Genomic DNA, 23,268 nt, shown 5'->3' on the forward strand with positions numbered 1-23,268 from the left:
TTCAAGGACAGATGTTATGTTTTATGCACAGGTGCTATGCGAAAGAGCATTAGTGGAAAAAGCACAAAAATGAAAACATGGTTACTAAAGAGCAAGTGACAACTCTGGAAGCATTACTTAGAAAATCAAGTAAGATCACCCTAATAATCCTTCAAAGGCCTGAATGTGATATCTGCAAAACACACATTACCAAATGGTCAGGAAATTAAAAAGATTGAAGCAGAAAAACCTCCATGAAATTGTTATAACTTAGTCATGAAAAAGGAACTGCACAGAAAAAAAGTCAAAGAATTAATATTTGTGTCCCTGTGTATCTTCAATGTTACCTAAAGAAGAGTCTGAAACAAAACATGAATATACTAAAGGTGAAAGGGGCATTTTTTGTAGAAGCTTCTTTATCTTTTCCATTAGGTGGCTCAACATGATCCTCAAGAAACAGCAGATACCGACTGTCCCAACACATATATGTGCCCTATATATATATATATTTAGACAACAAAAATGAGAGCATTTCCTACTCTCTAAGCACTCATTAAAAACAAGACTTAGACACTCAAATGTGCTAAGTAGTCTAAGACTGCTAAAATATTTCCAGGTGCAAGGAAATCCTCAGGAGTTCAGAGCACATGCCAATCCACCACAAGAAAGCCAAATCTATTACAGCACAGTGGAACTTGAAAAAAATTAGAACTTGAGTGCAAAAAAAGGGGAAAGATAAATGGTCTTAAATCAACTCTTCTTTAATATCAGAATATTGCCCAATAAATAAATATAATCCTTATTAAAGTGATACTCTACATGTCCTTAACAGAACAGTCAACAACTTAATTTTCCTGACCTCCAGGAGTTCAAGTTGCTGAAAGTACAAAACAAAATTCCTACCAGCTCTACACCTAGAGAATTGAACCCTGTCCTTTCCTTTTTTTAGAGCAAAGAATAATTTTATTTGAGGTAGGACTGAAATTCTGAACTTCTGTATAAAAAGAAGTCTTTGCTAAACCTGACAGATCCCCTGAATCAAAAGGAAAGGAATTAAGTTTAAATCCAACCTAATTCTATTGAAAAAAATTAAAATTCCTTCCTTCAGTTGCTTTACTGTTGCGTGGCTGATGTCCCAGTATTAACAAAATCCAACTCTAATTTTTAGCAAGACACATTTATGTAACAATATTATACAACTTAATGTTTAAGAGAGACAGCTTAGGAATTTCTTTGCTGTGGTTCACATGACATGAGTGACTGATTATCTAGAATCTGCACTAAATGCACTAGAAAAAAAAAAGAAAAAGTTACATGCTGTTGTAAAAATCATTGCTCTGCTGTACTGGAACACAAATCTCAAGAGACAGCTCCTAAATCATTGCAGACAAATATACAGATGAAAGTACAATGCAACTTTCAATTTTCTTGTTAGTTCAAAATATTTCTCCAAGCAACAACACACAGTACACTCATACATCACAGGGACATGCAAAACTCTCCCATGTGGAAATGAAGGATTCCACATCAACTTACAAAAACTCCTGATGTTGCTTTGATGTTGCTTTTAAAAAACAAACAAAAAAATAACACATTTGTCAACAGAAGTCATATCCTTCTGGTATAAAATACTCACTTATCAATAGCTAGAAAAATCAGAGTTGAGTTAAATTCAAGGAAAGTATCTTTCTCTTGCATTTGACCAAAGCATTGTTATTATACAAGGACAAAACCTGAGAAAAAAAGAAATTCAAGACATGGAACCATCATCTGTGAATAATTAATTAAAATGGGCCAGTAACATCCATTTGCTCTGAAACCTGAAGAAACTAAGCCTACACATACCATCAACCTCAACTCGAGGAGCAGCTTTTCAGGGATTATCAAATATCCTGTCATGTTACCCCTTGAGCAAGCCAAAACTAAAGCTTTCCTTTTCCCCTCCAAAACAATCCTAGTGATTCATGCATGGCTACTGCAATGTTATAAGGTGCTGTAAACAAGGGAGGATATAAATGCTATCAAGACCTAGGTGACTATTAATGATGGCTCTTCAGGTTAGAAGAAGCAGCCTAATTCTGGCTGGAGTTACAATATAGTTCAATAAACTTGCAAAAATTAGAAATGGGAAATAAAGAACTTCTGTTTCTCAAGCTCTTAGAACAATTCAGCATTGAAAGAAATCAGAGTAAACACATAAAAAGAGGAAATACTTGTATTTCCCAATCTCCCAATTACCACAGAACTTTGTGGCAGTCAAGCATTTAAATGTTGTTCAGAAAGCCACCAGTTTGGCTTCACATAATTCTTAATTCTCTCACCACCATACTCAGTACACTGCCCATCAGTAGTCACTTGTTAGACACCCTTCACTATTCACTCAAACTGTGTTATACTTATGCAGGCATAGGTGATATAAGATATTGAGCACATCTATTTGACACCTACTGAAGGTTTGACCTGAAAAATGTACCCCAAGTATACATTAAAAAATTCGAACCATACATTGGCAACATATTCTTCAATTCTATTTTATGGTATTCAGCATTTTAATCTTAATTGGTAAAATGTCCGAAAACTTTAAAATTCCATTTACATCGGCTAAGTTCCCTTGCATGATTTCAGAATTACACCTACTTTTCATTCACATTCATAAAACAGGTGAGAGATACAGTACTGATGAACTTAAAGATTTACTTTAAAGATATGGTAGTGTATCTGAGATGACACTATCGCAAATCTAGCACTATCATTTTGCTGACCGCCCCTAAAAGTAAGCTGGCAATAATGCGGCATGAAGCTGATAGTCCAGTAAAAACAAACAAACAAACAAACAAACAAACAAACAAACAAACACCAGAGGGGGCCTTACCTAGCTGTTTTTCTCTCTCTTCTCTCCGTTCTCTGGCAAGCCGCTGCCTGTCATCGACCTTTAGTACTGTTGGATGATCTACAAATGGAGAAAGAGGAGTATTAGGCACATAGTATAATATCAAATACTACCAAACCCAAACTTAAAGGAAAATGGCTGTTAAACAACTCTAATTATTCTGTCAAAATAGATAATGTTTTGAGAAATCCATCTTATTTTAAAAAACCCAGAAAACTGATCATTAGAATGCATTCCTATTTTTTAAGACATAAATACTTCTAAAGAATCAACTAAGAGGTGACTGCAGATGCCCAGCAAGACTACTGCTTGTGAAAGCCAAGGAAGAAGCTTTATTTTGTTTCCAAGCCTAAAACAACTTGACTTCTAGAGAGCATTTTGAAAAAATGCTGTTTATTATTCCATAATGTCTCTCCAAAATGCCTCCATAGGAAAGGCTATTATAATAAAACTTTGTCTTCCTCTTGATATTGCCTCAGAGCAGCTAATAAGCCCTATATCATGACACAAGAACCTCAGCATCCAAGCAAAATAGGCTGAACCAAAACACTGATCCGGCTGAGTAGTTCTAAAGCAGTTCTGGCTGAGCCTCTGGAAAAAGCATGATATTGATCTCAAAAGATGTTTGTGTGCACATGTGTTAAAAACTCTGGCAAATATACTAAAGGCAGTGAGGCATCACATGCATGGACTGGCATAACATGAGTCAAGATGAGAGCTTTAACTATTGTAGATTGAAATTTATCTACATGAGTACTCCACAACAGTCTGCAACTGGCTGCTTGGATCACAGCAGTAAGACTGAGGATAACATGAAAGATCTGTGTCAGAGCCCAGGTCTGACTTTAAAAATTCAGGTTTGGTTGGAAAACATCACTCGCTCAATGATGGTTCTGGAAGACAACAAAGTGCTGAACAGCTAGCATCCAACTTCCAGTCTCAGCAATGGAGCTGTTCCAGACAGAGAGAACAAAATCCAAGTTAGCAATTCATCTCAGCATGCTGCCAAAACTAATTTCCTACTCAGCCTATTCTGTTAAACCTGGAAAGCTCTTAATTTTATGGTTTTTTTTCAGTAGCACTGAAAAAGTCTGCTTTGCATAAGAACAAAACAAACAAAAAACCCACAGAAAAATCAAAAAGATTTCTGGGTATAAATAAATGGTCTGATTTATTTTGGTATTGAGGGGAACTCAGTTTTGAAGTATTTTAACATAAAGAGCTATTCGAAGACTGTCATCATGAAAGTACACAAGACAACAGAGCCTTTTCATTATTCAGTGTGAATACATATGTAATCAACTTGTAAAAACATGTAGAGTCACCCTACTTGTGTATAGGCTGCATACCTATGAAAAAAGTTATTAGCAAACAATACAAAGGATCATAAAACTGAGGTTAAAGATATTTGCAAAGTAAGTCCCTGAAGTGAGGCTGTGCTAGACTAATTTTGATAGATATTTGCATTAGATAAAAAAAAAACAAAAAAAGTGCATTTCATCCTCTAACAGAAGTTTCTGCATAAGAATGACAGGATTTCTTGGGTGAACCAGTTCACCAACAGCTACCACACTTTAATTACTCTTGAACGCTAATCAGTGAAAAACTATTATCTCAACAACTGTCAGACTAGAGCCCAAATTAAGAGTGTTAATAGCAGTGCAAAGTAAAAGCTGCAAGGAGCAAACCCATTGCACAGCTGGCAGGAAGAACCTTCAAACACAACAGCCCCCATGAAGGGCACAATAAGTGAAAAAGTCACTGGCAAAGGTAATCTGTTACCCAGCTGCAGGTCAAAATTTCAATGTTGGCTGACTGGCCCAGAGTGCTGCCATTTATGACACTGTGCTCAGCCATGGCATGGCAGAGATTTGCCCACTGCCAGGTGTACATCTGCATTTGGCTGATGTTCAGCAGCGCACTGACTCACACACAGTCCCTTCAGCATGCAGACACGGGTCAAAAGGATAATAATATTCCTTCTCTCTGGTGACTGGCACACAAGGTTCACAAAACATGAATTTCTGTGGCATGAGTAATTAGTGCTTGTGGAATAATGCACATTTTCCCTGGAAAACAAGGATTCCCTTCAAGGGCTGTCAGCAAAGTCAATGTAACATTGAGTTGACAGAAAATGATGAGGCACTGGGGAAAAATGTAGAAACCTGCTTCTTTCAGAATACCCTTCCAGTTGGGTTTTTTTTTTCCCTTTCTTGAGAAGAGAGATTTCCCTATCAGAGAGATGCAACAATTCTTCAAAGAGGCAGGAGGGTTACATGGACAGGCAAACTGAAAAGGTCTCCCTTAAGAATTCCTAATTATAAGCAATGAAGGAATAAAATAAATTTTTAAAGTTGCCCTCTGCCACTCTGTTTGAAGATATCCAATTATTTTTTCCATATCATACACCTGATAGTGTTCACACAAGAGCAGCCCCTCTCCCAACACCCCAGGATGTTAGAACAAAATCCTAAAGAATTCGCATTAAGTTTATTAAGTTGCAGGCTATGCAGAGTGTGTGTCTTCAGTAACAAGCAATTTTGCATACATTTGGGATCACAAAGAGCTAAATCAATATTAGCACAAAGATGAGGGTAACACCTTTGTAGCAGACCATCATGGCATTTGCTCTGCTAGAAGCTGGAGCACATATTATCAGTGTAAGACTTACACTGACAATTAAAATGTCTTCTCTAAGTCTTCAAAATTATCCTTCATAGTCTGGCTATAACCCCAGCCTCCAACATTTGCATTCTGAATCCAGATGTTCTGTTGGCACCTCCAGTGCAGAGCATCAATAGTTTCAAACTGGGGCAAAAGAAGAGAGTTCACTGGAACTGCTCCCCATTTTATTTCTCACATCTCTATTCATTAAAAACCCACCAGGCAAATACCTGGGGGATTAGCATTTCTTCTTATTCAGTAGGAATACCAGGACAAACAAAATATTTTGTACTCTCTTTTGCTCATATTCCTCATCAGACCATAAGCTTTAAGTTACTGTGAAAGGAAATGGGAAAAATGTCAGCTGCAACAAATCCTGCAAGAATTTCTCATTTTTTAGAGAAATAATTGCCAACTTGGCATATGTAAAACCTAAGAGACAACACTCCAGGAAGACCCACATGCTGCTTTGGAACTTGCAGTCTGGTAATGCTGCAATATGTGGGAACTCACACTCAGCAATCTATTTCCTTCCACTTATGTAACAGGCATAGAATTAAGCATCTGTATGATAGGGATGTTTGGAGAATAAATAAGCCATAGTTCTACATAGGAGAAATTAGTTTTGTACCTGCTGCTGGAAATTAAGTCTCTAAATTCCATATGAAACAGTATTTAGAACATTTAGTGTGTGATCAAAATTAATTTTAATATGTTAATAGGTAATTTTCAAAACTTAGAAGCTGTGAACAGTATTTTGCAGAAATTCAGCAAACTGAAACATCAATAGGTTTTTGTCCCTAATGATAGTAACAAAAGGAAAAAAAAGTTTCTCAAATCTTCTATAGGACTAAGACTCGACAAACTCTTAAGTAAAATTGGTATCTGTAGAAATTAAGTTCCTAAGTTAACAATTGTAATATATACTTTGTAAATATGACCAGTTTTTGTGGCTCATACTACCAGCTCCACTCTGCCTTCCTTTGCTCCAGCCCCATGAATTTTGGATTCCTCCTACACACCAGCATAGATGAAGGGAACATTGGAACAGCTAGGACGCCCTCCTGAGAAATGAAAATTGGATTAAACTGTTGTAGAATAAAGCACTGTCCACCACAAAGAGCTGTGGAAAAAGGTAATATTCTCTTTGTTTTCTCCTCCTTTTCCAACACTATCTAATTGAGAGCAGCCATGATTCCTGCGCTCTGTGCAGGACCCAGCGTGCCTGGCAGAGCATGCCAGGTGTGATCTGAATGCAGACAGTGCTGGGATTCCTTCCCTCTGGGGACACAGGCCAAGGCACCCCTTTTGGGGATAGAGAAAAGTCTGTCAGCACAAAACAGTCACTGAGTGCCAAGCTGTCAAGGAGCTGAAAGGGGGATGTTACAGTGGGCCTGGTCCTCAGCACCACAAGCACCTCTGCTTTTCCAGGCATCTAAGCAAAATCACTATTAACTGCATACTTGAACCTTGGGTACCTGAATTGCAATGCAAGCAGAATTTAGATATCTAAGTCCTCTTCTGGATCTTGGTCTAAGCATGCAAACGGAACAGACCCGTGACACCAGGGACTACAGTAAGGTTTTTAGCACGTACATTTTCAACTGTGTAAGCGAACAGTGAATTAAATCCACACAATGTACCCGTGAGGTACAGTGAAGTAATGAGAAATATCTGCCCACTGCATAGAACATGTTACAGAACATGGCATGCTTTGTGGTAAGTGAAGAAATGCCTGAACAGAGGCACATTTATACAAAGCTGCAAATATTTGCTTACAGCAAATAATTCTCATTCAAGCACAGATGCAAATACGGTGGCTTCTGTTGTCTTTTCTCACTTCCCAGCCATCATTCCTAAGCTATTCTAAAATGTAACTAGATTTTTCCAGTTTTGCTTCTTTGCAAACAATCACATATTCCAGCCTATCTAAACATGAACAGTCACTGATACCAGTTTTGTCTGAAACAGTAAGTGAGGTACAAAAGCAACAAACTTTAGAAGTTCCTGTGACAACAGCTGTTTTCCATGCACCATGGAGGCAAATAGCCTCAAAACATACAGCATGCAGAATGGTGTACCTGGTTTAGTTCCAGCATTGCTTTGTCCTGAAGTGACTTTCTTATCTTGTGTTTCAGAACCTTCAGTTGCTAAAATAAGGAAGAAAAGAAGATATTAATTAACCATTTTACTCAGTAGTAGGTCACTCACCTTACTATATTGAAACTTAAATATTGCTGTATTCCCTTTAAAATCAGACTGTTCCAAGATGTCACCTTAATGCCATTCTACATCATTTTGCATTAAAAACACCCCAAAAGCAGAAAGCATTCGAGCCACAATACAAGTTCCCAATTCAAGTTGAAGAAAGAGTCACAAGAAGATTTCATTTTAGCAGTGTGTTTTGATAAGACTTATAAGATGACTTGCAGATGCCAGGTTTCTAAAGGTATGGTACAAGATACTTGTAAAAACTTCTTTACAAATTGCACATCCATAACGCAGGACTGAAGAGGGGAGCATTAGGGACCTGAATGAAATATAACTGAGGAGATATTCCCATTATTTGCAACAGACTTTTGATTGGGCCCTACCAGCCTAGAACAAGATCTAATTTTGGAGTTCTGAATGCCCTTTCAACAACTCTTTATAAAGAAAAAAAAAAAACAACAGAAGATCCATTACTATTATTCAAATCAAAACCACATCCTTGGTTCAGCATCTATCTCTAACTAAAAAAAAAAAAAAAAAAAAACCAAAAACAAACCAAGAAATTAGATGCCAGGATTTTTTCATCTTACTACTCATCTTTGTACCCAGCAGTTCCACTATAGGGGTGCTGGAGTCTAGAACACACCAATCTGAGAACAGCCTAAAGGCAGACTGCAAGAATTCTAAGAAGCCCTCCAAAAACAGCTTGAAAGTATTTGCAGGCAGGGATAAAGAGACAGTTATAAATAAAGCCTAGGGGATGAAAGACACCAATTCATTTGAACAAAAATATCACTAGAAATGAAAGTTGGAAAAAAACCCTGATTACTCCAGATTTAAAATCTAAACAGGCATTACTGTATTAGATCCACTTTAGAAAACATAATTAAAACAAATTTTCCTCAGAAGGCTCCAAGCAATTTCTTATGCACATCAGCTTTAACAATATACACTCAGCATAGAGTACCTCAGTGAGTTCATTCCCTTCATGGCCTCACAGAAATCTTTGTTTCCCTGCTTACCTCCTTCCACAGGCATGTTTCAGGATTAACACAGAGGGTAAAAGGTAGCAGGAAGGACCTGTATGCTACACATACTGTACCTTTTTTGCAGGGGAAAGTTGGGTGAGGGAAATAGAAAAAAATGCTGTTATCAAATGTTTCATGTTCAAGAGTAATGTTTTGCCAAGAACAGTGTTCAAAAATCACGTCATCTCACCAAAAAAAAATTGTAAATAATTGTCAGACAGTGTTCTTCTTGATGCCTGTATTGTCTCTTGCAAATAACCACTGTTCAACTTTAAAAATACTGATTCCAAATGACAATAAGAACTGTAACACCTTAAAGGCAGCCCAACATAAGATTTTAGTATTTGCCATTTTAAAGGCCTTATACAAAAGATTAGTGTGACCTATGGGCAGATGGATTGATTTTTGACAAGATAATTTGAGCACCCCTGAACTCTTGCACCACCAGGCTTGGTAGGATCTACCATTATAAAAATCCATACCTGGTGCTGGAACAAGTCCAGAGAAAGCCAAGAGAGTTGGTGCAGTGTCTGGAGCACAAGTGCTGTGAGGAGCAGGGGATGGGGCTGGGGGTGTTTAGCCTGGAGAAAGGGAGGCTCAGGGGGAATCATATCACTCGCTCTGAAAGGAGCTTGCAGCCAGGTGGGGGTCAGCTGCTTCTCACAGAACAAGAAGAAACATCATGAGGAGGAAATAGCCTCAAGTTGCACAAGGGGAGTTTTAGACTGGATATTAGGAAAAAAATCTTCCCAGAAGAGTCGTCAGGCATTGGAACAGGCTGCCCAGGGAAGTGGTGGAATCACCATCTCTGGAAGTGTTTAAAAACTTGGGGATGTGGCACTCAGGGCCATGGTTTAGTGGTGAACATGGCAGTGTTAGTTTAACTGTAAGACTTCATTTTAGAGGTCTTTTCCAACCCTAACACTTCTGTGATTCTAAACTCGTTACATCTTACCTCTCCCTCAAATTTAAGGTGCTTGTAAAACAAGCTTTTCTCCTGCATGTATCAACTATTTAGAACATTCTCAGAAAAAGTCCTATTGTAGGAGTCAAATTCCCATCAGCCTGGCCTAGGCTATCATCTAGAAGAGGAAACTCATAAAATAGTAAAAATACTGTTTCTAAGAGCTAGAGAGTACACTGATGCTCTAATAGTGTCAGCACAAATTTCTTTGCATCCTTCATACTGAGTATGTGCGTTATTTTCCACAAGCGCTGCACCATGGGATTATGCAACACTCCATTAACTTCAAAACTGTGGTTTAAATGCCATCCAGAAAATACACTTGCAAAAAAGCTTAGGTACACGAAGTAATACTTTTTCCCCATATTTCCTTGTCTAACATTTCCTTGGAATATTTTTTGACATGGTTTGAATACACATTCATATGACCACTTATCTGACAAGTGATGAAAAGAACAGATGGCACACCATGAATTTTAACGATGCTGGAGATCAAACAGGAATTGGCACAAGCATTTAGTAACCAGTGTAGGTGTGCTCCCACATAAAATACCTCCTGCTCTAGGATACAAACAGATTAATCAGACAACTAAACATCTAAAATCCACACCTAAATATTGACAACACCAGTTTCAATACCTAACAGATGCCAGAAGAGATATAATTTAACTACCTAATATTTGCTCTGCTGTTTATCTTGGACCACTACCTTTTCATAAGGGAATAAAAGTTGCATAAAGAAGTGTTAGAGATGGATTATTTTCTGAGAAGCACAGCTGTCTCTCTCAGCTCTGCCATTACTATATGGCACAGCTTTAAACAGAAAGCTGTACCTCAGCTTCTCTTTGTGGAAAGAGGGGAAAAAATAGGGGGGGGGAAGGCAAGAAAAGATATATGTATTGCTACTGAATAATAGCATTTGTAAATGCTGAGCTTTCAAGTAACACCAGATGCAGCACAGAATTCAGCATATATACCAGGGGCAGAGCTGAAAGGGATCCATAAGGATGACTAGTGCTAGGGAGGACCTCTGCAGGCTCTGCTTTGCAGCTTTGCTTTGAGCCAAGACAAGTACAAAACTGGCAGATTATTCCTACAAGAACAGTTTTGTATTGGAAATGAAATCTATTTAGAAATCTCTGATCAGTTTCAATATATCTATGTGTTCACAATCAGACAGGTTTAATAATACTTCTGTTACCAAGATAAGTACAAGCTCTAGACGGATGGACAAGGAATTTTCATAGGATGTCAGCTCACCCCATGTCTCACACAACCATTATAATTACTGTAAATTCCTACAGCAGTTAATAATCTCTGTACCAAGTACCAGTACCAAAGTTTATTTCCTAAAATAGAAAAAAACCCCACTTTATGATAGCCAGAATTACTTTGAAAGAGCTGTTCCATGATCAGCATCTGTCAGAGAAAAATGCCTTTAATAACCTTACAGTCTAAGGTGCTCCTCTTAAAGTAACAAAACCAGTTATCTCCAGCTTGTCCAGAGGAGACCTCTGTGAGCAGAAGTAGGAATTGCCAGCAGTGGGAAGCAAAACAAACACAAAGAGAAAATTTATATTAAAAATATTCAAAGTTGAGGAAAAGGCTCATGAAAAACACTGAGAAAGGAGGAAAACTGTAAGCTTTTAGTGTTTCTTTACATGCCAGATAAGTGCTGGTCAAAGAAGACTGGCCTGAGAGACAAGGTCACATATTCAAGGAGAAAAACTTCATTGAGAATTAGAGCCTCTGGGAGGATGTGCTGGAAAGCAGAAGGAACATTCACCCAGATGCTGGAAAAAACACTGAATTCCAAACATTGAGAGACAAAGCATCACACTGGCATTTTGACAGGCTTTTTTAAAAACACAAGAGTTGTGCAGAATACAAACACTTGTTTTTCAGCCTGTGGCACATCAAGCACATATTTGCACAGTGTGAACCAGCTATTCCCAGTGAGGTGAATGGCAAACCAAAGGCCCCACAGCAAGGCTGAGGAGCTGGAAAGAAGATGCTTAAGCTCTGTTCCATGGGAGAAGGGAATCAGCCACAAGACAGAGGCAGTTCTATTTCCAGAAGGTCTCTACCTCCAGAAGTGTAAGTCTCAAGAGATTAAGTGCAGTGCGAAGGGGCACTTGGGGAACACAAGCAAGAAGTGCTGCTGAGACCTGTGCCAAGGTCAGGATGTGCACAGCAGACCCCTCAGAACTGCATCCTAGCCCGGGTCTGGAAAAGGGAGCTGTGCGAGGGCTGCACAGCTGTGGATGAGAGCACAAGCACAGGAGAGCCCAGGCCTGCAGACAGCCATGGCAGTGCAGGTACACCTCTGGGTACAGGGTGCCCTGAGCACCAAAGGGGAAAGACCACCCTCCAGTTTCCCGCTCTATTTCTATAAGTGTGAGAGAAGTTACTGAGAAGCAGCCATGAGAAAAAAGAAACAGCTAAATCAGAGGAGGAGGGATTACAGGGAAAAAAGAAGAAAATCTAGCTATTCTGTACCTGCCACTTATCATCTAATCCCCCTGGTATGACTGAACAACTACTTTTTTTAGCTGTCAGAGAGTACTGGGTGTGTGTGGGATGGGGAAGGCTTCAGAAATGACAGCTGGAACAAACTCATGCCTCAGTAAAAAAGTGCTGCCAATACATAGCAGAGGAAATTCAGCATTAAACAGGGAAATTTAAAACAGAGCTAACTGGGAACTGATATATTCTTTACTCCTTAGCATCTAATCCTGGTACCTCCAACTACTTCCTTGTGAACACTGCTCAAAAAAAAAAAAACCAAATAAAAGCCCCACTCTTAAATTCCCTCGTTTATTTTATATAGCATGTCACACCTGACATGCAGAATATAAAAATGCATAGTTAGAATTACCCAGAATTAAGCAGAGAACAGAGTATTCTAAGTTTGTATATGTAATAAAGAATTGGGGCTAGTCTAGAAAGTTATGTCTAGACACTGGGAACAGTGGCTAGCTAGCATGTCAGTCAAGTCAGAGGCATTGCTGTGCTAGGTAGAGCGTGTTGAAAGTGCAGATACAGGTCAGAGGTGACAGAATTTATTATTTATTAATTCAGAAACACATTAAGACCAAAATCCTGAGTACCTGGCTCAGAATAAGCATCTGAGCATTCAGCAACTGGCTGTTCTGTTCTAAGGCAACATCACTGAAATTTAAGACTAAAGAGTCTCTTTAATGGGAAAACTAAGTTGTTTATCCAAAAAGCAAATTCCTGTGAGCCATGATCCAGGGGCTGAATACATGGGAAAGCAGAAGTCAACACAAATTAAAGTTTTTCCAGTACTTGTGACTTTTGCCTCTTCTTACATCCATAGTTTATGAATAAGACATGCAAAAACTACTCTCCATATTTACAGTAAAAATATATTTTGCAAGTCCTTAGAATTTCACATTCTTTGTGTTATCAATACTGTCTATATGTATTTAGACAAACATTATACTAAGTAATATTTTAGTGCAATTTATTGGTTTAGAGTTAAATAATGCATTCATTCCATACTTGCACCCCATGCTTACTTTTTATTTGCATTTTAAAATTGCAATCTGAGGAACAAAGGACAGCAATCTTTGCAGAGATAAATAGGTCTCAAAGCTCTGTGGCTGGCCAAAAATTACTAAGATGCATGCAGTACAGCTGATAGATAAAAAGGTAAAAAAAACAAGCATCTGGATGTTTAATACTAAAATCTTCAGAGTAAGTCAGGACAAAATTATGATCTGCTCTCTTCTTCAGAGTTGCTGGAGTGGATAAGTTGTAAAGAACCCCATTTAAAAACTCATTTGTCAGACACTAGTTTTCAAAATCCACTTGTCAATAATGACTCTGAAACTTCCCCTCAAGAGGAGAGTGGGGTGAGTGTTGGCTTGGAAGCCTGTTCCAGCACAGCTGGAGACAATATTTTCCAGTGCTTCTGCACTATACTGAACATTGGACAGACCAAATTTCTTATGCTGCTGCTTCTACCATCTGTGTCTGAGCTGAACACTAAGTCAATGGTACTCCTCACTGTCACAGCATAAGCACACTGGAGCACTAATCTTGTTCAGGGCCTGTTACACTTTTCAGAAGATTATTATAAAACAGTACCTTGAGTGAACCAAAATCACACTGCCACCAGCACTGGCTTTGCTTTATAAACTCCTATGCGCACAAACATAACTATTACCAAAGTCAAGTCCTTCAAAACAAGATAGGAGGGAAATTCTCACCTTAAATTAATACATGCTACAATGTGACCCTGCTGAGAGGCTTGAAAATGGATTAGAGACCCAAACACAACAGTTGGTACACAAAACCAAAGTATCTCCTCTCATCACCAAAATCCATTTATACAAACTGCACAGAAGAGCTGTGTCCAAGACAGTTACTCTAACACTTCAACTGTATAGGAGCACAGCACTAAGCATTGGCATTTTATCAGTATAAAACAGCTCCTCCTTTTCTCCCTTTCTGTAACAACTTAGAACTTCCCTTCTGCACAGGAGGTAATAAATGTGCCTTGCATGTTGCTGCTGGCCTCCAAAGCACAAGCAGCCTGACAGCAGTCAGCTCCTATCCACAGACATTTTGAAGCAACCTCCATCCTTTAAAGCCCTGCCTGCAAAGCCCTTCCTGTGTAGCAGATGTGCTGTCCTGCTAGTTGGCAGATGCTCCCTGAGCAGTAGCTGAGGACAGGAGCAAAAGGGCACACTAAGAAACCTTTGCTAACACTTACTATGGACAAGGAGCTTCCTGGTGCTTCTGGGAAGGTTCAGTGACCAGTTCAAGAGACAGGCTCAGAGCAGTGCTGGAGGTGAGCTCAGATCCTACAATTATTTTAGTGCAACAGGATGGCAAACAAGGGAAATACCTCTGGAGATTGGAGGACTGTAAGACTCAGCAATAGGTTGCAGGAGGGACAAGGAGAGCACAGCATGAACATGCCTTTTGCAGAAGCTCACAAGAGATGTCAGCTTTCTAGGGAATGGGGAAACCAAGATACTGATGGTGCACTGACTGCCCTTATTTCAGGTTAATCCTTTGGGGAAGGGCATACAAATAGGAATACAACTGAAGCATCAGCTTGGAAATTTTACACATGTACTGTCCATTCTATTCCACCCAAAAAAACCAAGCCTTCTTGAATGCACTGAACACCAGGTTCAAAAGAGACACTAGAAATATTTCTCGAACAGAGCTACCATTTCAGAAGAAAAACAGAAACGCATCAAAAACGACTCTTTCAGGCTTCTTAATTTAAATTCTTCAGAAAACTCTTGGAAGGATGGGTAGGGCTATACCATCCAATCAAAATATTTTTATAATAAATTTTTGTTCTAATTAACAACACAGATAAAATTATTTCAAGAGATTTTCAAGGTTTTGCCAACTATTATAGCAGTGATAGAGAAAGGATCTGAAGGAATTCTGCAGAAGGCCTGGATCTAATGCACTCCAGTGTGTTAAAACTAAAAACTAGATTTCTGTTTTGAAACAATAGAGACTTGTACCTAATTCTGGTTAGATGTCAACACTCAGATTATCTTGTTAGGGGAAGTAGGTTTAAGTGATTTCTAAATGAACTAAGGTGAAGAAAGAGTATTTCCAGACTATAGACCAGTTTGCTATTTTTAATACAGGTAATACAAGTCTTCACAACTTCAGATAAAAACTTTTTGAAACTTCCATCATTAGCAAATGGAAAATGCCTGTTCTTCTACAGTCTAAACAGCAGTACTTAGAAAGTACATTTGCAAGTTGGAGGTTTGAGTCAGAAAAGTGACAGAATATCTGTGTTTCATTTCTATTCACTGAAACATGAAAGCAAAGTTCATGCCTTATTTAAACATGCCTATTAATTAAGTTTATATTTAAATATTTTCAATTCTTAAAAGGTCAATGCTTTAGTACATCTTTTTATACTTCCAACAGTGTGGAACTTACCAGTCTGGTTTGCAAATATAAATAAATTATATGACACCAAGCTGCAGTGACCGTCCCAGTTCTTTTTGCTCTGGCACTTATCACAGAAGTCTACACAGTTGCCAAACAAAGCACTGTTACCAATGCTTCTCATCTCTAATGTCCTAGCTGAGCAAAGCAGAGTGAAAACTCCCCAGCATTAGTGCTTATTCCTCCCAGAATGGTATAAAACTTGCATTGCTTTCATCATATAGACTAGAGAGATAAACACAGCTAATTCAGCGCTCAACTGTAAAACATTAAAGACAGAAGCACAAATACATTTATTTGGAAACAATCCACAGACATAAATCTGGATGATGCAACTGGCTATAGGGAAAGGGTCAGCTTTTTTTTTTTCTTTTAAAGATTAAACTTGTATAACTGCTCCATTGGGAGATGCATATTTATAAAAGATTACTTTTAGCTGACTACGTCAGCTTTAAAAAGCATTGTATCCTAAAATATTAAACAACGTAGAAGATACCAAACCAAATGCCTTTGTAGGGAGAGTTACAATCTCTTAAGCATGATAAAAAAAACACAGAGTTTGTAACAGCATTTTTTAAAAAGGTGACACTCATATTCTCTGGATAATGACATTTCATTATCTTGCTGCAATATAAAACAAGGATACTAACATGAAAGGGGCCCTGGAAAAAAGGTTTTCTGCTGAAAAAGCATCTGCTATGAAGCCAGTTCTGCAGTTGGCCAGAAGGCTAGCAAGCTCACCCAAACACAGATGAGACACGTGAATGGAAGCTTTTTAATTACACATCACCAAAATGAAATCAGAAATGTCACTGCCTGAAGGCATGCAGGACAACCGCAGTTCCAGACAGCCAGTAATTTGTGCTGTGCAGCCTGTCTTAGGGCATGAGCTCTCCAAACACCAAAAGCAGGCAATGTGCAAGATGCAGTGATTTATTTGTGAGCCTGTTACACAAGGGCAAACACCTTCAGCCAAGGTACAAGAGTAGCAGATGCTTCTCCTCAGATTTCTCACTGCTGCAGGCAGCATTTGCTACCACGATGTCAGAGAGATTCCCATACCCAGGATCAGTGTCAGTGTATTGCTGCAGTAGCTGTACATGGAAGGTCACCTCAGACATTATGAAATGAAGCACCTGTACAATTTTCTAGATGAAAAACTTCTGGACTTAAACCAGAGATCATGCTCCAAACTATGAGGTAATTCCTGTGAGTAATTCCAAGGTACAATGAAGCTTACACCTACTGCTGAGAAATGGAGAATCGGGCACAGACCAGCCTGCTTTCTGTATCACACTGATTCCAAGGTGAGATTGCTTGAATTGCAGAAAGAAACTTGAGTGTCCCATTATTTGATACCCTCGCTCAGAGGGCACAGTGATCAAAGCATATTGCAGCCTGTGAGTGTTAGTGAGATAGCAACTGCAGCAAAGTGAGTGTGGGCATGGAGAGAAAGGGAAAATGGATACATTGCTCTATTGAGCAATTTGATCTTGAGATACAGTTATTTTTGAAAACAGTGCAATCTCTTTAGTCTCAAAGAAAAGAGGACATAATCACTTCTCCCCGCTGAAGTAAAATAAAATGAAACATTCTTTTGATGCAATACATATTTTTAATTTAAATGACTATGCTACAAAATTAACAATATCTACTGATTAATTTAGGATACTCCTGCCAACACAGAGCTTTTCAGACAACATAGTGCTTTCTTCTTGCCACCCCACTGACATACACAAGTCACCACATCCCTCCTGAACTCAGTGCATACTGATGCTTTCCTCTATGCTTTCAACTCTTCTAACTTAGCTCCATGTGCACTGAAGTTCATAGTTACCATCCCAGTGACTTCATGTTTTAGACAGAGTAGGCCCATAATAGTTGTTGTTCTGCCCACAGAAGAACAGGATGAATCACAGAATGGTCTGGGTTGGAAGGGACCTTAATGATCATCTAGCTCCAACCCCTCTACTATGGACAGAAACACAGTCCACTGGAGATCAAGTTGCTCAAAGCCCCATCCAACCTGGCCTTGGACATTTCCAAAAATGGGGCATCCACAACTTCCTAGGCCACCGGTTCCAGTGCTTTACCATCCTCATGTGAAAAATTCCTTCATACATGGCAGCATACTGATCATTCAAAAGCAAGGCACTACTCTTTTTCTGTGTCACAGTAATTAATTCCTATCTACAGCACCAAGTGATTCAGTTGCCCTGTGGGGACGCCCCCTCCACACACACACCATTTTCAGGCGCAGTCTCAATGTGCCCTGTGTAAGAACAAACAAGTGTTATCTTCACCGACATCCAGATGCTGAGCCTTGCCCTTGCCAGGTGAGGTTTAGACCAAGGAAACTAATGAGGTTTTAGAACCGCTTTTTTCCATAGGTAGGAAATTCAGATTTTTGCTTGAATAATCTCTCTCTGCTGCATGTGCAGCTGCAGGCACACTCTAAAACTAGGGCACTTTAGCATTTTACACACACACACAAGAGCAGCTGCAAGAGGCGTAAGACACTTAACAAATGAAATGATATTAACTTTTTAAGCATAAGAAAGTTCAAAAATAGAACTATTCTCCTTCAAAGCCTTCTTTCTTTGGTTACTCTGCACTGCCACCTTACACAACTATACAAGTGAGACTAGAACAGAACTCTCCCACTGCATTTAACATCTCCCTGACCTTCTGGGTAGCTCCAATCACTTTCTTTCTACAGAGCTTCAGCCAACAGTACAGCAGCTCTCACTGGATTCCAGGTAACTGGCCTGCCACACAAATGACAATTCCCTCACTACCCATACCCATTAAAAGACATCTACAATAAAGCTTATGAGAAATCCATTATCCAAGATCTCCCATCCTCTGCTTTCAATTACTTTAAACTCAGAATCACTGTATCTGCTGAACTAAGTGAAGTCCTGGCCTTCATCCCATAATTGCTTTAAAGCATCTTCAGCCTCATCCTTTAGCATCTAGGAAGAAGATGGGGTTGCAAGAGAAACTTTGTTCAATTACCTCATTTGGGAGAGAATTAATGGGTACTCATCACAATAAGAGAAACAGGACATTTTCAACCCAGCCTATTGATTTAGTGGCTATTTTCCTTAGTCATAATAGAAGTACATTTGCACAAACAGACAAGTGGTTTTAGACTGAAAGTGTTTCATACCCATTGTGGTTTAGTTTCACAGGACAACTCCCAAGAAACTACTCTGCACAAGCCCTGACAACTGCCTTTGGTGAGATCTTATCAAACCTTCCACCAGAGAACGAGTTAAATTAAAGATGCTCAAAAAACAAGAAGAGAGGATGGGGGGAAAAAAAGAAGTATTATTTAATGCTAACAGTCTAAGGCATTAGTACTCCATGCAAAGGAACATGGGGTAAAATTTACTATAATTAGCTATAGAGCTGCAGAGTTTTCTGTAAGATTCAGCTTCTAAATAAAATAATGAAGGAGCACACCCTTTTTTACCAAGAAAAAGTTCATTGCCATATGGGTTTCATCTCCTGACTTGGCACCCTGAACTGAATGTGGGAGAGCCGTGTCAACACCAGAATCCGCCTCAGGAGTTTGACTTGGCTGAAAAGCCACGTTAGGCATTACACTGAGATAGCTACACTGCTCCTGGTACCTAATTATCTTCACACAACAACACTTTAGGCCACTTAGATTTATGCCTGGCACATTTGCTGCGATTTCTCTTCCAGACAGATAAAATCTAGACTATCTACAAATTAGTGGGATCAATACAAGTAACATAGGTAATCACTGCTGCAGGTTTTCTTGGCCAAAGCTCCCTGTAGCTCAAATTTTGTGGAGATCTTCAAAGTCCTCCTTCCAGCCTCAGGAAAATAAAACATGAATAATGCCTGCAAATTGCTATAGCAACAACCACCTCTCAACTAAAGACAGCAGGAAAATTCACAGAAGCTGGGCTTTGTTTATATAGCCTACTCTGTACAGACAATTATTTCCGAAACAGAACTACAAAGGCTCCGTGCTGTTATTTAGCAGTTGAGCTCCTGGATGCACACATTCAAGCCATTACTCTAATTCAGAGTACTCTTGCCTGAGGAAAACAGGCAGTTTTCTGGTAGCCTGCCTCTGCCTCGCTGGAAGGGATGCTGTAACTACTTAGAGCAAGTGCAACACTCCATTTGCTGCTTCTTCTCCTGTTCTTTTTATATAAAAGATCTGTGCTATGACTGCAAGTCAAATAAAATGAGCATTTAGTGTGGCGCAAAATGCATGTACACAGAAACAGTGCAGCAAAAAGGAATGTTTCCTACCATTGCTGAGCAGGGAACAGAGCTGAAACACTGACTTAAGAAAATATATTTCTGTTGCATGACTTATCCTTAATCACTTCAATCACTGTCAAAAACAAAAGCTGTGCCAGGCCCACACTATCATATTAAAGGAGGCAGAAGACAAATACAGCTAATAGCAGCCAAGAGCTCAACAAGATTCTCAAGACACCACTTTCTGGAAAACTTGTGTTTCAAAGTAAACATCATAGGAAACTGGAAAATTTATCTTCAATACAGGGAGCTGCTCTTTACTGCTGTCCAGCTGTCAGGAAGTAGGGCTTCCTGAAGAGCTATGTACTGCTTGGCAGAAAGGCAGCAGATTCTAATTGCTAATTACAACGCCCCATGCACAGAACTGAGTCTGCACAAACAATCTTAATAATTCCTGAGCTCCATGTATTTGGAGAAATTATAACGAATGAATATGGTGTTTAGGAAGCTAAAGGTATATATTTCAATCAGAAGGTATTACATGCAATCTTTAAATAACACCGACAGTTACTTTAAAAAAGTCTTTATTATGAATACATCAAATGGTTACTAGAGCTCTTTGGCCTTTGTTTAAGAAAAACGCAACACAAAAAACAAAGTATATTTTTTACTCAGGTCTCTCTCAGACCTGAGGCTGAGTGTCACACCACTAAAAAGTACATCTTGTCTCTATACACTGCCATCCCACACTCTCCACACAAATCCACAGCCTGCAGAAGTCTTTTAAAAAACCAAACCTTGTTTCTCTATAGGATCTCCATGGGTAGGTGATTTCTCTTAGACACAGACCACTCTATTGGCAGCACAAACATTTGCCCTAAGTCCAGTACTACAACAGCTCTTTGTATCTCATGAAAGCATAAAACATTCGAAGTCCACGAAGGTTCCCTTTTAGTTCCTTAAGCATCAGTGTCGTTGGCTTTCCAAGCAATTGCTTGTTAGCTCTCCTGGTGATTCCATTGCTGGACTATCATAATTTGCAGTTCTTAGGCCTTTGGGGACATAAATTTAATTTTTTGCCCCTCTACAGTCTTCAGAGAAACCTTTTGTCTCTGACTAAGTCGCTTTTATTTTAAGCATGTTCCACAATTTCAAAACCAATCTGAAAGGATTCAGCCATATTCAGGTTAGAACAACCACTGAAAATTATGTCTTCTGAAAAAAACCCACATGGGTGGTTGCTACTGACAGTAAATCAAACCCAACATTTCAGTTTTTTAACAGAAGTAAGAAAAATCTTTCCTTACCCCCTTCACTGCTTTTAGTTCAATATATATATATGTAGTCTGTATATCCAATAAATCAAATAGGGTGTTTAAAAAAAGTATTACTGTCATTGTATTTGATGCCTTATTTACTTGGAGAAAATCCACCATGGTGCTGTTTGGATTGTGTCTAAGAGACAAAACACAGAATAAGTGTTAAAGTTGTTGCCTTGCTTTTCTGCTCTAATTTTTAATTGGTTTATAACGATGACACGACAGAATATGCAACCTAAAACATCTGACTAAGCACAGCAACATGCTGTAATCAGAAAAAATCTATTTGCCAACAAGTTTTAAGAATAAAAAACAAACCCAGATATTATTTCAAACTAAAACCCTCCAGTGTTCAGTATTTTGCTACAAAGGCCTCTCATTCTTAACACAAAGATGTGCACAAATCTTTGCTTTTGGACTGTTTCTAGTAACTCAACTACAAACCCTCAGAAGATATTTGAAGTTTCCATTAAGCTGTATCATCACAGCCTCAGGTATGCAGGGCTACTGAGATAGATCAAAGCCTGACTTCCTCCACAGTTATTTAGCCTTATTGATGGGAGGGCTATTAATTTCCAATAACACAATCACATCCTTAATTACTTGATAGTATGTCATGTATAAATTGTATTAAACAAGGTGCAGGGTTAACTTTCACACTGAGATTTCCTAACTTTTCAGTTCTTGAACTTGAAACCCTAAAAGTTAACCAAAAGCTTGCATAATGCACTGACATATATCAGTCACCAAAATTTAAGAATATACAAGCATTAAAAATAGGTAACTTTACATACCAGCAAGATTCCTTTCCACTAGATGCCCTCCTATTCCTCTTATCCTACTGAACAACATATTTGGCCCCTTTCCTCACTTTACATCCTTCCTCCATGCCTTCTCAATCTCCTTCTCTTGTTCCTGAAGTTGCTACACTGCAACTCTCTTCTCTTGCCATTCTCCTTTTTACCCCTGTAGTTCTCTGCGCAGAGAGAATTGCTCAGATTGTTCTAACCCAAACACCTCCTCACGCCCACCTCTCTCCTAGAGGCATCACATCACTTTTGCTGCAAGGTAGTAAGCCAGCAGGTATCTGGGCAGTACGGGAGGAAAACAAGCCTCTACACTCCTAGTTGGTGCACCTGGTGCAAAAGCTGCCTGCAGAGACTGGGACTTTTTTCTCCTGGCTGCTTCTCCTCAGACCCCGGAGCTCCAGGGAGGACCATGCTCGACTTATTCCATGCTCAAATTATTCGTGAATAATTTGAACACTGATTAGACCAAAGCATTTGAGAGGAAAGGCTGCTGCCTCAGTTCAGCCAAAAATCCTGGACAGAAATATAACACTCAAATGCTGAATGCATCCCTGACAGGCATAAGCTGTGATTCTTTATGCCACTAATTTGAATAGATTCGCATAAGGTCAAGAGGAGGCGTAGCTCTAAAACCAAATTTATACTGTTCCCAGTTTCAAATCTTTTCATTAAAGCCTTGTGCCCTTAAGCCATCCCTTGAGACTGATACTAAGATTTTTATTTTTTTTCAAATAGCAGAATTTCCCTATTTCTTTCCTATGTCTCATTCTTTAGAAATTGGTCCACTTGCTGATGATGAAGAAAACAAGAAGTAGGGAGAGAACCTGGCAAAAGAGAAATAGAGGCCAAACCATTTAAATCTATCAAAGTTGTAAAGAGACTGAAACAAGACTCTTTAAATGGGAAATGTTATGCAACCTTTATTATTTGCCATCTGCCTTGTAAAATTCAAATTAAGCATGAGAACGATAAAATTCTCACTTGGGATTATTTTATTATGCAAAGCATCTTGATTTTACAACCTCACTGAAACGCTTCATGGAACTACAGCTCTTTAATACAATAAAGTGGCCTCCTCTTTATCGTGGATTGAGAAAACAAAGAATTTAGACCTCTAAGCCACACACTTCATGGCAGCAGCCCAGCCTTCACAGACCTACCAACAAAGATGAAGGATTCCAATTGCTCTGATAGCAAT

At 39.0% G+C, this 23,268-nt stretch overlaps 1 protein-coding gene across 1 annotated transcript in view; it reads right to left on the reverse strand.

Annotated features, from left to right (window-relative positions):
- The window catches only part of MAP7 (microtubule associated protein 7), a 99,965-nt gene that overhangs the window by 40,747 nt on the left and 35,950 nt on the right, over window positions 1–23,268 (reverse strand). Inside the window, exons 2-3 of the mRNA XM_031056301.1 lie at window positions 7,615–7,683; window positions 2,852–2,929 (exon numbers count right to left, since the gene is read on the reverse strand). Coding sequence (XP_030912161.1) covers window positions 2,852–2,929; window positions 7,615–7,683 — 147 coding nt within the window. The remainder of the gene's footprint in view (window positions 1–2,851; window positions 2,930–7,614; window positions 7,684–23,268) is intronic.

This window comes from Geospiza fortis, unplaced genomic scaffold (genome assembly GCF_000277835.1).
Source record: "Geospiza fortis unplaced genomic scaffold, GeoFor_1.0 scaffold162, whole genome shotgun sequence".
NCBI classification, from domain to species: Eukaryota; Metazoa; Chordata; class Aves; order Passeriformes; family Thraupidae; genus Geospiza; species Geospiza fortis.